Source organism: Arvicanthis niloticus, chromosome 12 (assembly GCF_011762505.2).
Source record: "Arvicanthis niloticus isolate mArvNil1 chromosome 12, mArvNil1.pat.X, whole genome shotgun sequence".
Lineage (NCBI taxonomy): Eukaryota > Metazoa > Chordata > Mammalia > Rodentia > Muridae > Arvicanthis > Arvicanthis niloticus.
Genome location: NC_047669.1, coordinates 9,034,961 through 9,049,547, shown reverse-complemented (window position 1 = coordinate 9,049,547; position 14,587 = coordinate 9,034,961). Strand labels below are relative to the sequence as shown.

General features: G+C 47.0%; 1 protein-coding gene across 5 annotated transcripts in view; it reads right to left on the bottom strand.

The window, feature by feature from the left end:
• The window catches only part of Map3k13 (mitogen-activated protein kinase kinase kinase 13), a 144,918-nt gene that overhangs the window by 4,544 nt on the left and 125,787 nt on the right, over window positions 1-14,587 (bottom strand). For all 5 annotated transcript variants that reach the window (XR_013113474.1, XM_076942716.1, XM_076942717.1 and 2 more), the window contains 5 exons: window positions 12,511-12,627; window positions 8,946-9,083; window positions 4,731-5,505; window positions 1,559-1,626; window positions 572-869 (listed from right to left, as the gene is read on the bottom strand). Coding sequence is in view for 4 of the 5 variants with exons in the window: in XM_076942716.1 (XP_076798831.1) it covers window positions 572-869; window positions 1,559-1,626; window positions 4,731-5,505; window positions 8,946-9,083; window positions 12,511-12,627 (1,396 nt within the window). In the remaining variant the exon portion in view is untranslated. The remainder of the gene's footprint in view (window positions 1-571; window positions 870-1,558; window positions 1,627-4,730; window positions 5,506-8,945; window positions 9,084-12,510; window positions 12,628-14,587) is intronic.

The following is a 14,587-nucleotide window of genomic DNA, read 5'->3' as shown; positions in this document are numbered from 1 at the left end:
GTAGGCAAGTCCATGGAATGTTTTTGTTTTTTTTGAGGGAGGGTTGAGACAGGGTTTCTCTGTGTAGCCCTGGCTGCCCTGGAACTCACTCTGTAGACCAGGCTGGCCTCGAACTCAGAAATCCACCTGCCTCTGCCTCCCAAGTGCTGGGATTAAAGGTGTGTGCCACCACTGCCTGGTGAGTGTTTTCTTGATTGACAATTGGTGACAGCCCACTGTGGGTGGTCCTACCCCCTCTGGGCAGTTGGGTTTGGGCTGCACCAATATATATATATATATATATATATATATATATATATATATATATATATATGCGCTAAGCAAGCTATGGGAACAAGAAGCAGCCTTTCTCTACAGCCCTTGCTTCAGGCCCTGCCTTCAGGCTCCTGCTCTGCTTCAGGTCCTGTCTTGGCTTCTCTCAGCGATGGACTGTGAGCTGTGAGCTGAAATAAACCCTTTCTTCCCTAAGTTGTTTTTGGTCATAGTGTGTATCATAGCAACAGAGAGCAAACTAGGAAAATACTCTAAACTCAGACAGGGCGCAGTGGAGTGAGGAGTGAGAGGTGCCCACCTCGTAGCCGCGCTCCTCAGCACACAGCTTGCCCAGGGACATCTGTGTCTTCACACGCCGAACAGCACACTCCTTGTCAGACAGCCCATCTGAGTGGGAGGAGATCTCGATGGGGGCCTCGGGTGTCTGGGACAGCAGGTCGTCCAGGGCCTCTGCCAGGCGGTCCTGCCGTCTGTCGGCTGACTCGTCGGGACTGTTCGAGTGGTCACTGGTGTTGCCCTCCTCTCCATCAGACACAGAGAAGTTCTCGGAGCTAAAGGTTGAGTATGACTGGTAACTGCTAATGCAGCGGTGAGGCCTGCAAACAGGGAAACCAGGCAAACGTAAGCAGAGCAGGAGTCTCTCCCTGCCTTGTCTGTTACCCAGAGTGACAGGAAACTTGACCTCCTGACCCAGAGGAATACTGAAGGTCAAGCCTGGTAGGAAACAATAAGAAGTAGAGAGTAGCTATGGACTAAATTGTGCCCTCCCAAATTCTGTTATTTATCCATCTTTCCCCTGTGAGGACACAGGAAGAAGGTGGTTGTCTGCAAGCTAGGCAGCAAGCTGTGTCTAATGGGATGGCATCACCACCCCCGTGAGTTCCGGCTTTCCGGCTTCCATGACTGTAAGAAATAAATGTTCCATAAACACTACGTGTGTGAGACTTGACTCAAGCAGCATGAACAGCCTATCTCAAGGAGGCCCACTGGAAACCATTAGTCACCGCAAACCAGTACCACTCCTCCCAAAGCAGACTCTGTGTTCTGCAGTGTGACAGTGGGTCTGTACTCTGCTTCTCACTGTGAAGTTCTCTGGGAATGAATCCGATGACCTGTGACCTCCTGTGCAGAGGCAACTTTCAGACATGATGATGGGAAGACACTGGCACTTGGTTCAATTATCACGTATGGTGGCTGCAGAAGGGCCTCTGGCCGAGCCAGGTGTAGCACATGCAGGGTTTTCCCCATTACACTGAACACAGTCACAGGCTCGTGCAGGCCTTACCTCTGGCGTCGAGGAAATTCTACTTCACTGTCCACTTCTCCTTCCTCTTCTGAGGAGTCATCTCCACTCTGAGGAAGACAAGGAGATAGAGGCCTTTATTGATTTTAGGATCTTCCCTCTTCCCTATCTCTCCTTGCCTCTCACAGGTTTAATCTTCATCCAGAGCACTTTAGTGATACCCTGCTTAAGGCCTCTTTAAACTTGTCCATCCACATCTGGGTAGGGTAGCTCACAAATGGAATCCCACCACTCAAAAGGCTGAGGCAGGAGGATGCAGACAGCTCAGGTATAGTGAGTTCCTGGCCTACTAATTAGTCAAACACTGTCTCAAAAACAAACAACAGAACCACAAAGCAGCTCCCAGATAAAACAAACAACTCCCCAATATCAAAGCAGAGCAGCCCAAACCAACATGTCCACATCCACCCATTCAGCAGCAGTGTGTCCTGTTTCCATGACAATAGGCCCTTGGCCAGGTGCTAGAAGACTCGACTTCCTCTTTGCCTTCAGGAGGTAGAAGTCCCAGAGAGGAAGCCAGTGAGGTCATGGATTTAGGACACTGTCCTGTAACTGTTGTCATAAGTGTGGTTCTAGGGTCTTTCATAGGAATTCCACCTAAGTGCTTTTAGTTCTGCAAAGCCCAGCAAGTGCTTTCCCGTTTCTATAGCAATTGTTTCATCACTAATACTACAGCTACATCGAGACGTACAGTGTTTAAACCTCAGACTGTACCTTGTTCATACTCAACTCCAGTATAGCAGTTTACTGAAGGTGCAATCACACAAATTCGTGTCATTACTTTCCAACTTAAAAGGAGGGGCAGGGGGAGTCTCCAGGCATATTTACTGAGTCCACATGTTGGCGGAGATGAGGTGCTCTGGTTGACACAGCTGAGAGGATTGCAGGGTTCTGTGGCTGACGTGAAGAGCTGTCTAAGTGCTTGGCTGACAGCTGATCTTCCCCAAGGGGAAGCTCTCATCTGGCACCACAGGCAGAAAATCAACCACCTGTAAGTTCAACTGCCCTTACCCAGCGCTGCAGCACCCTGGATTAGAGTCTCCTGGGAGCTTAGATGGTCCCCCACCCCTGAGCCAGTGGGAATGATCCAAAGGTTGAGGGTAATTTACATTTTTAAAAGCCTGTTCTAAAATATCACAATCGTGTTCATTGTATTTTGACACGTTTGGTTTGTTGTTGTTTTGTTTTTAACAGGGACACAGGGACAGAGTAGACCTAAACGCCACGATGAGCAGCTGTATTAGGAACACCCACTGAGGTGCATCTTTGGAAAGAGAAGCTGAGCGTCTGTGGGGTGTGCAGTTCCAGCGAAGATGTGGTTTCTTTTGAGGTTGATGAAAATGTTTTAAAATTGGTCGTTGAGATGGCAATAGAATAATGTAGACAAAAAGTGCTGAACTAGGTCAAGGCTGGCAAGATGGCTGGGGGCAAGGCGTCTGCCAGCAAACAACCAAGATGGGTATGCTGGTGTACTGTAGAAACAATTTGGAATTTTGGCTTCTTTAAAAACCTCAAAGATATTGTAAGAATGTGCTTCCGTTTTTAATCTTAGGTATAGGGAGGGATGTGGGGCTGCGCTGGACCGTCTGCAGCACCTGACTGTGATTTGCCTCGTTTTCTAGCAGAAGCATGGTTTTGCCAGCTGCAGATAATTTCTGCAATTGTGTGACATTTGGAATTCTGGAAACTTTTCAGAGGGTATATAAATGCTAGAGCCCGGTAGGTAGGGTGGGTGATTGTTTATTGTTCAGTGAGTGGGTTGTGGTTTGTTAGTAGTTGTACTCAAAGAATAAACAAGAAGAAAAAAACTAGACTCAGGGATTTTTCTAATTCCTTTCTCCCTCTGTTCTTGTTTCTTCCTAAATAGTGTTAGGAGGAGAAACCTGACGGGGGCAGACAAAGGGTGGGAGAAAGAACCCACAAAGCAGCAAAGACCAGCTACAGTGCATGTTATAATCCTAGCACATAGAAGGCTGAGGCAGGAGAATTCTGAGTTTGAGACCAGCTTGAGCAATAGAGCAAGACTCTGTCCTTCCAACCTCCAGCCCCTCACCCCGCCAGACTCAACCAAACCAGACCAAATCAACTAACCAACCAGCCATCCTGTAAAGTTTAAATGGAAGGACTCTATGTTACTGGCTACAGGAGTTGGGGGGGCTGCAGAATGAATTAGCTCACATCAAGTGCACCACCTGACGGCACACATGAACCTCTCTGCTCAGGCAGCAGCAGTGGCACGTGTGGACAGACACACAGATCTGAGACAGTTCGGAGTCACAGCCTCCGCTCCTTTCCCATGAAGTATCCAGTGGACCACACACACTCAGCTTTCCTTTCCTTTCCTCAACAGTGACAGTGAGCTAAAGCAATGTTCAGAATTACATGTTTACATGTTCCAAATACTTCTCACAACAATCTTTGTTAGAAACCTTAGCAAGACAATGTGACTTTTTAAGCAGGCTGAATTCCAGATGCTATTCTGGACACTAATCCACATAGTCTTCAAATCAAGAAGCATATCTGAGTCCACTATTGGCCCTGTGTATAGACAGTGGCAGATTCAGAGGTGCTAGGTGGAGAACCCTCACTTTGAACTGTCTGACTGGCAAGCTCAGGATCCCTAGCTCCACAGAGGACTGCCAGGCAGCCAGTGGAGGAGACAAACAGGTTACAACTTAGAACTAGCTGGGTCAAGATGGTTGTTCATGTTTTCTAAAGAATACTGTAAAGAGCACTAGTGCCAAGGGCGATTGGAAGCACAAGTTTTAGAGGGCTGGATAGTCAAATGGATGCAGGAAATGCTGGATGACAGTTTATTGTGTGACTTCTCCAAGATCATGTTTGCGATGGCACACCAGGAACCGCCATTTCCTGAACTTCAGTGTGACACCGCTCAGACTGGAGTTCTAGGACAATAGTGTCCAAACTTGTTGACTATGTCTTTAAAATATGGTTACCGCAGTCTCCCAGTTCAGTAATCCCCCAAATGAACCCCCTGGACCACCACTGAAGTCCCGTGGAAGGAAAGTCTTTTCCCAATGCACACCTTTAAATGCCCGATTTCATAATGTGTGTCACATGCCTGTCTCTGCCATCCTTTGATGTCTTTGTCATCAAAGGATGGCAGAGACAGTCTACTCTTGTTAAACCTTACCTTCTGAAGGGGCCGTGTCTTTTGAGGTAGCATTGGGGGTGTGAATTGATGAGAAATACCAGACTGACAGCCATTGAATCCTTGTGCCTCCGTTCTCTCAGAGCCTTGGGCATTTCCTGAAAGAGGATTGTGCGCTGGTGAACTGGACTGGTCTGGGCTCCTCCCCACTGGCTCAGTAGTGGGAACATCTAAAGACCCAGAATGTTCTGGCCTGCACTGGAAACAGGGATCATTGGGTTCAGCCTGACAACAGCCCCAGGGTCCAACTTGGTCTTGGTCAAGTTCAGAATTTCTCCAGCAATCTGCTGCCATGGCTGTGGAGATGAGGTCGGGGCTAGAGCCAGGCATCTGTCTTTGAGCATGGTTGCTGAGTGGACTCCGCAGGGCTGCTGCTGGGCCAAAGTACCTCAGGTTATTGGCGCAGGTTGCAATGTCCTGCCCATGCGCATTGAGTCTGGGATGGCGGCTCTGAGGCAGGGTAGGAGGGGATTGCTGGTATTGCTGCTGGAGAGGATTCTGTTGATGGACAGAAGCACACTGAGCCTGAGTGTGGTGTAGGTAGGTGGAGTGGGGTGAATTTTCCTGGGTGGGCTGGGTTTTTAAGATTGCTGCGAAGTCGTTATGGCTGCCTCTACTGTTCCCTCGGCGGTGACGTGGTTTGCTTCGGTACCGGCTCCTGCTGCTTGCGGTGGACATTTTGGGACTTCCAGACAGAGGGGATGCAGTGGGAACCGCTTCTGTACTAGGGATGCCTTCAGATCGCAATAGGTCTGGCCTGGCAAGGAGAACAGATTTGTTTCAAATGCATCAAAACATGTTTAACACTGGGGTAAAATATGCCAAGCTTTACAATACTTTATAAATTTGCAACACTGGGGATCAAATCCAGTGTCTTGCATCCTACTGCTCGGCCACACCCCTGGCCCTAAAACCTCTGTTGTTATTGTATGTATGTATGTATGTATGTATGTATGTATGTTTGTTTGAGATAGTGTCTTACTCGGTAGCCCAGGTTAGTCTCAAACTTGTGGCAATCTTCCTGCTTCAGCCTCCAGGGTCCTGGAGCTATCAGAGTGAGCCACCTTCCTGGCTTCATACACAGACCCTTTCAGTCAGCCCTCACAGACACGGGGATTTATCCATTGGAGGCAACAGACGGACACAAGAGAGCTGTTTAATGTTGGACGTTTAAAACAGCAAAAGACTGGGAAACAATCTAAGTGTTCACTTACAGTGGTTTCTTATTTTTTATTTAATTAAACTATTTAATTTAAATAAATTTATTATTGTGGAGAGTATATAGGTTAGTGTGTGTGTGTGTTCCACAGTGCATGTATAAAGGCCAGAGGACAACACTGGGGGAGTTGGCTCACCCCTTCCATCATGGGATCTGGGGATTGAACTCAGGTCATCGGCTTTGTGTTCTTTTACCAGTTAAGCTGTCTTACTGACAGCTTTTATTTCTCTAGATTCTGAGTCGCTAACCCCTGCACTCATTCTTTAGAATTCTGTCCCACAAGGTCCTTAATGTCTTCCTTGTGATCTTTGACTGTCAGCATGGTACTGGCATGGAAAGGTATGGGAGTGTGCTCACATCAGACATCAGACTAATGATGCATGTGGGCATGCTGTACATCACAGAGGAAAGGTATGGTACCACAGAACAAACCTAAGGGTCAATAGACAAGGTCTAAAATGTTCAAGCAGTTTGGCCTGGACATGGTCTCATGGACGGATGAGACTGTGTTTTATCCATCCTTGTATATGACTGATCCTAGCAGGGAGTCTTATTTACTGCAGGTACTCAATAGTCCCAAAGGCTGGCAGGAAAGGTGGGGTCAGAGAAAGGGAGCCCTTTCCTGGGAAAGGGAGCCCAGGAAGTTAGGCAGAGGCAGCAAAAGAGAGATGCTGAGAAGTGACCGTGGATTTCTGCTTCTTCCTCCCTTCTGAGACTGGGTCCCCTGCCCCAGCTGGCCTTGAACTTTGCTGAGGATGACCTTGAGCTAATCATCCTGCTCTACCTCTTAATTACTGCAATTGCAGCCATGTGTCACTGTGGCTGTTTATACCATGCTGGGAATCGAACCTGGGACTTTGTGACTGTCATAAGAGCACTCTACCAACTGGGCCATGTGTCCAACCTAACATTCTACTTTATCCTAATGAGAGGAGGCCTCACTCAACGTGTTCCAGTGCTACAGGACCAGCCATGAGGGTCACATGCGTGGGTGGGGGTTGTGGGGGGAGCCAGAGCATGGAGGTAGATCTGAGCCCACAGGTAAGCAAGCGGTTCCTGAGCAGAGCCCTGTGTTTGGGACCAGACAACACACAAAGGAAGAGGAACTTTTAGAGTTAGAAGGTCAACACATTCCATTTATAAACAGCAGAAATACTTTCTCAGCTAATTACGAGGCACCGGATGTGGTGGCCCTGGTTGGAAGCAGGCAGGCAGCAGCCCTTCTGCATGCTGCCCTAGTCCTTTCTAGCTCAGCTGAGGCATCCAAGACGCCACTATGCCAGCCCCAGAGCACTGGAGACAGTGTTGCTCGTCAGCCTGGGCTGTATGAGGACCTGGTGAAAGAGTGTCAAGGGCTTTTAACTGACACAAGGGAGGCCTCCAGGGCTGGGTAGCATTCGCTTGCATGGTAATGAGCTGTGGGGCATCCAAAGGAGAGCTGAGGAGAAAGTGGGGAGACAGACCCACAAACCTCACAAAGGGGGAGCCTGCAAGATTCCCCACGTATGTAAAGTGTCTGCCTCACGGGATTACAGTGATTACAACTTCAGAGTGCCATTGGGTATCACAGCGGGTTGGCTTGTCATCACCAAGATTCTTTGACCTGGAGTCTTTGACTCTGGGGCACAGTTTTTTTCCCACCTCAGACTTACTGAAGTCTTGGGAAACAGGCTGGGAGGACTGTACTATGAAACCATGGTGGCCAATCTTGGTTGTCAGTTTGACACATTGTCCCAAGAGGGACTCTTAAGTGAAGAATTAGCTCCATCAGATTTGCCTACTGTAGGTATAACTGAGGTATTTTCTTCACGGTTAATATAGGAGAGCCCAGACTACTGTGGGCTAGGCATTCCTGGACAAGTGTAGCCTGGGCTGTATAAGAAAGGCAGTTGAATGTGAGCCTGGGGACAAGCCAGTCAGCGCTATTCCTGCCAAGGCTTCCCTGGGCTGTAACCTGTAAGCCAACCCTGCCTCCTCAAGTTGGTTTTGGTCAATGTTTTATCATACCAACAAAAAGCAAATGGAATGCAACACCCTTCTAGTTTTTGACTAAATGGTAAGCTGGAATTTGGGCTTCAGATGGTGACTGATGGGAAGCAGCTAGGGAAGACCTTTTCTTTTCTCTCCAACTTCTTTCCCAAGGTCTCTGAATCTCCAATTTGGAAATGACGTAACCATCTAAATGATCTAACACTTCCACCTCTGACGGTGACTGTCAGCAGTGCCTTACAGGCTGCCCGCCCTGGGTTTGGCTCTTGAGCTCAATTACTAAGCAGGTACTAGTGACGGCAAACTCTAAAACAGTTTCCATGGCCAGTATAAAAGTGATCGTCAACTCACAGTTTTAAGTCACATAGTCCTTTTTGCTTCCTGGGCACACTTGGTCTTAAAACTGTAGGCAGAGTAGAGTTGGTAGGTGGGCTGTCCCTAATTAGTACCACAAAAAAACGAGGGTTGTGCCAGCTGCCAGTGAAAGCAGCTTCTCAGCCAGTGAGCAGAAGATGGCCAGGACGATAAGTAAACAGAAGCCTGGAATTAGTTCACCCATGTGGTCATTAGAAGTTAGAACCAGAGAGTTCTATGCTGGAACGTCCACTTTTATGGTTATTAGACATTAGGACCGGAGAGTTCTAAGCTAGAACGTCCACTTTTATGGTTATTAGACGTTAGGACTGGAGAGTTCTAAGCTAGAACGTCCACTTTTATGGTTATTAGATGTGAGGACTGGAGAGTTCTAAGCTAGAACGTCCACTTTTGCACAGCACTCAGGAAATAAAGCAACACTGATAAGTGAGACCTCATGAAATTAGAGTGTCTCCACAATGCAGGAAACAAGGTAACTGAATGAAGCCTTCAGAACAGGGTAATGATCTCTGCCAGCTATAGATCTGACAGGGGTCAATGTGGAGAAAAACAAAGAGCCCCCAAAACCACCTTTCCTGGGTGTCACATCAGATGCATGGTTGCAGTGGGCTCACCGCTTAGTCTGCACCCCAGCCTTGTGAGGCACACCCTTCCTTTTCATGAGCTTCTCCATGGCATTCGGGTGGATGATTGGTCGGACAGGATGTCGTTTGTAGGTACCAGGATACTTCTTTTCCACTGCTTGCTCTCGCCTGTGGGACAAAGGAAAAAAAAGACACTCCTTGGTTTTGGTAGACAGAAAGGAAGGACAGAGATTAATCAAAGATGGTGATGTAGAGTGAAAAATTATAAAGGCCATTTTATGAAATATGTGTAGATTTTTCGCCTTACAGAACTCGGAACTGAAAATAAGATTTCAGGCCTTCACATTCCAGGTGAAGGACACTTGCTGGATTACATTCCCCAAGCCTCTCCCAAGGCAGGAAGGCATTCCTGACTACAGATAAAGATGCTATCATTTGGGCTAGATTCTCTGAAATGTTCCACTGTTCTTGGTTACCCCTCCCTTGGTCTTCCCAGTGCTATGTTCAAAATTTGTAAAACAACCAATCATGTGTAAGCACGCAAAAATGCAACCATTCATGTGTAAGTGCGCGAAAATGCCTTCCTCCCCCCACCCCATGCTATAAAAGACCCTTTAACCCACCAGACGGGGCCAAAAACCCTGCTCTTGGAGCTAAAGAGCTTGTCGTTTTGACCACCGGCTCCTCCCCTAATAAACCTCTGCTGATTGCATCCAGGTATGGTTTCTTGTGATCTTTGGGTGGTCGCGATTTCCAGAGGCTTGAGGAAGGGTCTCCCGAGTATGGGGGTCTTCAGTGACTGTGGAACTAGACAACACCCTCTTAATCATCTTATCCTAATTAGAACAGCTAAGACTACCCCCCTCTTCCAACAAATGACAGAAAATGCTGTCATCAATGTGGGAAAAAGGCGGCACTTATTCACTGATGGGGGAGTTCACACTGGTGCAGCCACCATGGAAACCAGTGTGACATTTCCTCAAAAAGCCAGAAATAGATTTATCATGTGACTCGGCTATGCTACTCTTGGTCCTATACACGAAGTACTCCATATCCTGCTACAGAGATGCCCTCTCATCCATGTACATCAGTCACACAGTCAGGAAGTGGAAACAGCCTAGATACCCATGAGTCAATGAATGGATAATGAAAAGGTGATACACTTACACAACAAAATATTATTCAGCTGTTAAGAAAAAACCAAAGTGGGGCTGGAGAGATGGCCGAGCAGTTAAGAGCAGTGACTGTTCTAGAGATCTGGGTTTGACTCCCAATATCCACAGGCATTTGTAACTCCAGATCCAATGGATCTGATGCCCTCTTCTGTCCTCTGTGGGTACTGCATACACATGGTGCGCAGACACAGATGCAGGCAAAATAACCATAATATACAAACAAGTTTTTAAAAATAAAATAAAATAAAAAACATTTAAAATTGTCAGACAGGTATGTTTATTTGGAATACCCATAGAGGTCAGGAAAACACTGAGGGGTGCAGCCCAGTGTGGGGCTTTAAAGGGAGAGGAGTTACAAAGAGTGATGTAAAAGCTTGAGGAGGCTGAACGGAACATGAAGGGTTAAACTGGCATGGGAATGGGAAAGCGGGGTAGAGGAGGGGATATGGAAAGGAGGGGATATGGAAAGGATATGGAAACTCCAGAAACATCTCATCTCAAAACAATTAAATGGAAACCTACCATACACACATGCACACGTGTGCACACATGTGAGAGAGAGAGAGAGAGAGAGAGAGAGAGAGAGAGAGAGAGAGAGAGAGAGGGAGAGAGAGAGAGAGAGAATGAATATAGTTACCTGATAAAGGTTCACCCATGTCTTTATTGACACTAGATGCCATGGGCTAACAAATAAAAAGACTACTTTTGTAGTCTGGGGCTCCTCTGAGCTTCCATAGATCTAAACGTTGTTGCCAATTCTCTTGGCTACCCTCCAGAACTTGACAATAAGGCCCCATTGCTGAAAAGCTTGTATCTGAATTATATAGCACAGGAACATTAAGCTGGCACTGACCTGGAAGCCCCATCTCTATTGGCTAGCTTTCATGGTGCTGGATGGTTCTACATATGCTACTGGTAGGGGAAAGTGGTTATTGATCTTACAATAATCACCATCCTGGTGTGGCTTGCTCACGGGTGCAGTAGTGGTGCAGACAGCGTAGGAGTAATAACCGCGTTCTCATTTGATGTTAGATGAAGCCCACAGCTAGCATCATTTTCAGGCTGAGCATCTCTGGCCAAACTAGTCACAGGCCCTCAAGGAGAACCTCTTACTATTCTAAATGGACATAGTATCCAGTCACTCCTAATGACTTCTTTATACCTTTAGATTTATGCATCTCTCTACCCTCAACTGAGAAGCTTCTGCTTGAAGTAGGTAGTGATTAATACAGAGGCCTGCAGCTGGCCAAGGTGCAGAGCAGAAGAGGCTGTTGTGGAATGTTCAGCCCTACAGGGAACATAAACATGGTGCCCTCTCCTCCCAAAGGCTCAGTGATCACAGCAGAAGAATGGGCAGAAAGACTGCAGGAGCCAGAGGTGCTGAACAAACACAGAGAACAGTGTCCTCAGGAGACAGCAGGACAGTCACACACATGAATGTAAAGCAGGTCTGACAGCATGCACCAGCCCCGTGCAAGCTCAACCCAAACCCTGGCAAGGAGGAAGAGTCCGACATGAATTCCCATCCCTAAGCCAAGGAGCGGCTGTGAATCGATGGCTTTCTTTAATACTGGCCATAGGGGGCATAAAGTTGGATGGGTAGAGAAGTTTGGGGAGGGATCTGGGAGCAGATGGGTAGGACTGAATATGGTCAAAACTCAGCTCGTTCTAGGAAAATTCTCAAATAACTAATTTGAAAAATGCCTCAAGTAGAAAAGAGGTCCCATTCATATTAATACAGTGTATAAAATTGTAAATAAAATGTGTACAGTAAATTATCTTTTAAATAGAGAGGGGCGTGGTCAGTGCCAGAGGGGGCGTGGTCAGCGACAGAGAGGGGTGTGGTCAGTGCAGAGCATCTTCATTTGCCTACAGGTTCTGGCCACACTTAATAGATACCAGCTCTCGTTGTATAACCAGGTTTAGGCAAACAAACTGAAGGTACTGAATTTAAATTAACTCAACTTTATTCTGTTCTTAGCTCAAACTCATGCATTATCGTTCTCTTCCCCAATGCGATAAAGGACAGAAGCTTTGCTTATTTGGGGTCAAGAACCCCTGGTCATTTTGGTACCATCAGGGATCCCTGAAATAGTTTTCAGCAGTAGTCTACTCCTCAGCAATCAGAAAGTCTCTGTTTATCCACACTAAGTTCTTCTGAAAATGCTGCCCCTCTCTGAACCATGTGGCAGAGTGAAGTACACATGCTAGCCCAGAGAGTGCGCCCGTATCAGACCTGCAGCAACTTCTGCTTCTATGTCTCACCCAAGTCCTTAAGGAATGTTGACTAAGTAACGAAAATATCTGCATGCCCACTGTAGCGGCCCCACACAAGAACAACACGTCCCCCACAGGAGAGCAACGCGTCCTGTTGACCAACAGACAAAGCCACAAGGAAAGGGCCTGGGCTCAGTACGCACTTAAGGAGCTCCTTCTCCCGCATCTCCAGCTGCAGCATGATGGCGCTCAGTTCCATGTACAGATTGTTAGCCCGTTCGAGCTTTCTCTCATAGTGCTCTCGAATATCCAGAGCGTGCCTGCCAACGAAAACACAGCATCAGCATGACTGAGGAGAACAAGTGTCAGCCTAATAACATGCCTGGTGGCTTGCTTCAAAGCACTAGGCCCAGGGAAAACTGAGCTGTGTAGTTTAGCTCAAGGAACCCCTGGCCATACAGAGAGCCAGGTGGGCCACAGATAAAATAAGAATACAGTCTATGTGCACCGTATCGTCTTCATTTGTGCCCAATCAATACAATACAGTATCCTTATATGTTAATGGAAAGAATTTTTTTTTTTTTTCGAGACAGGGTTTCTCTGTGTAGTCCTGGCTGTCCTGGAACTCACTCTGCAGACCAGGCTGGCCTCAAACTCAGAAATCCACCTGCCTCTGCCTCCCAAGTGCTGGGATTAAAGGCGTGCGCCACCACCGTCCGGCTAATGGAAAGAATTTAAAGCTAATGCTAGGATCACATGCTTATCCCTGCACAGAGCTTATCTGGCTGGTATGGTTTCAGTGCTTCCTCTCAGATCCAAACTTAAACCTTCACCCATAAGGTGACACGTACTGGAGGAGGTGGCAGGGAGGTACTAGGGGGAACCCTTTGTTTCTCTACCACGTGAGGACACCTGTGGGTGCCATGATATGATAATGATATGATAATGATACCATAATGATACGATAATGATCTGATAACCTTCACCGGATACTGAGTTTCTGGTGCTTTGATGTTAAGCTGCTCCACCTCCAGAACCATGAGCAGAATATTTCTTCTGTTTATAAATTGCTAAATCTAGAGCATTTTTGTTATAGAGGCTGGTACACTGGAGGCCAGGAACTAGAGCTTATAAATGCATGGCCTCCTACCACACTGGGAATGGTGGGATTGCTCTAAGAATCTCTGTTGTAAAGGATCCTAAAGAGGAAACAGCAGAGAGGAGGGAAAAAGTTAAACCTGGAGTTAGCTAAGTGTGTGTGTGTACACGTGCCACGAGGAGGGAGAGTTATACCTGGAGTTAGCTAAGTGTATGTGTGTACACATACCATAGTGTCCATGTGGAGGCTCAAGGTCAGCCTCAACTGTTGTTCCTCACCTAAACAGAGTGCTGGTGGCTCTGTTGGCCTCTGCACTGCACATCTGAGGCTGGCTGCCCCACAAGGCTCTGGCAGTCTCCTTTCACTGCCTCTCAACTTACCCCAAGAGCTCTTGGACCACAGACAGATGCCATACCCTGCTTTATATGGGCTTTGGGAATTCAACTTCAGTCCCTCATATTCCTGTGGCAAGACCTTTTCACTGAACCATCTCTAACTACAGGGTAAGCTTTTATTGTTCATATGTTATTTTTTTTAACTGGTATAAAAGTTGTACATATTTATGAGGTACCAAGTGATATTTTGATACATGTATTTGTTGAACAGTGTTCAAATCAGGGGCTGGAGAGACGGGTCAGCAGATAAATGCATGTACTGCTCTCCCAGAGGACTGGAACTCAGTTCCCAGGACCCCTCTCAGGTGGCTTAAACCACCTGCACTCCAGGGCCTCTGATACCCCGGCCTCTGTGGGCATCCACACTCATGTGGTCATACACAGACACAAATATAATTTAAAATAATAGCAGTGGAAAAAATCGGGGCAATCATGGCAATCTCCAACAATGATCTTTTGTTGTTGTTGGAAATATTCCAAATCCTTTCTTCTAGATTCTTTAATTAAAAATTAAGGAAAAAAAAAATCCCAAAGTTAGGTGTGGTGGCTCAGGCCTACAAAGCTTGTACCCAGGAGGCAGAGGAAGGCAGGTCCCTGTGACTTCTAGCAGCATAATGTACATACTAAGACCCAAGCTAGCAAGGACCACATAGTGAGACCTTGCCTCAAATAGCAAGCAAGCCGACTCTGAGTAAGGGAGGAAGCGAGCTGAGAAATCCAGTACATTATCGTTACCTGTCGGCACTCTCGTGTGCACAAGAACTGAAGAACTTTCTTCTAATTATA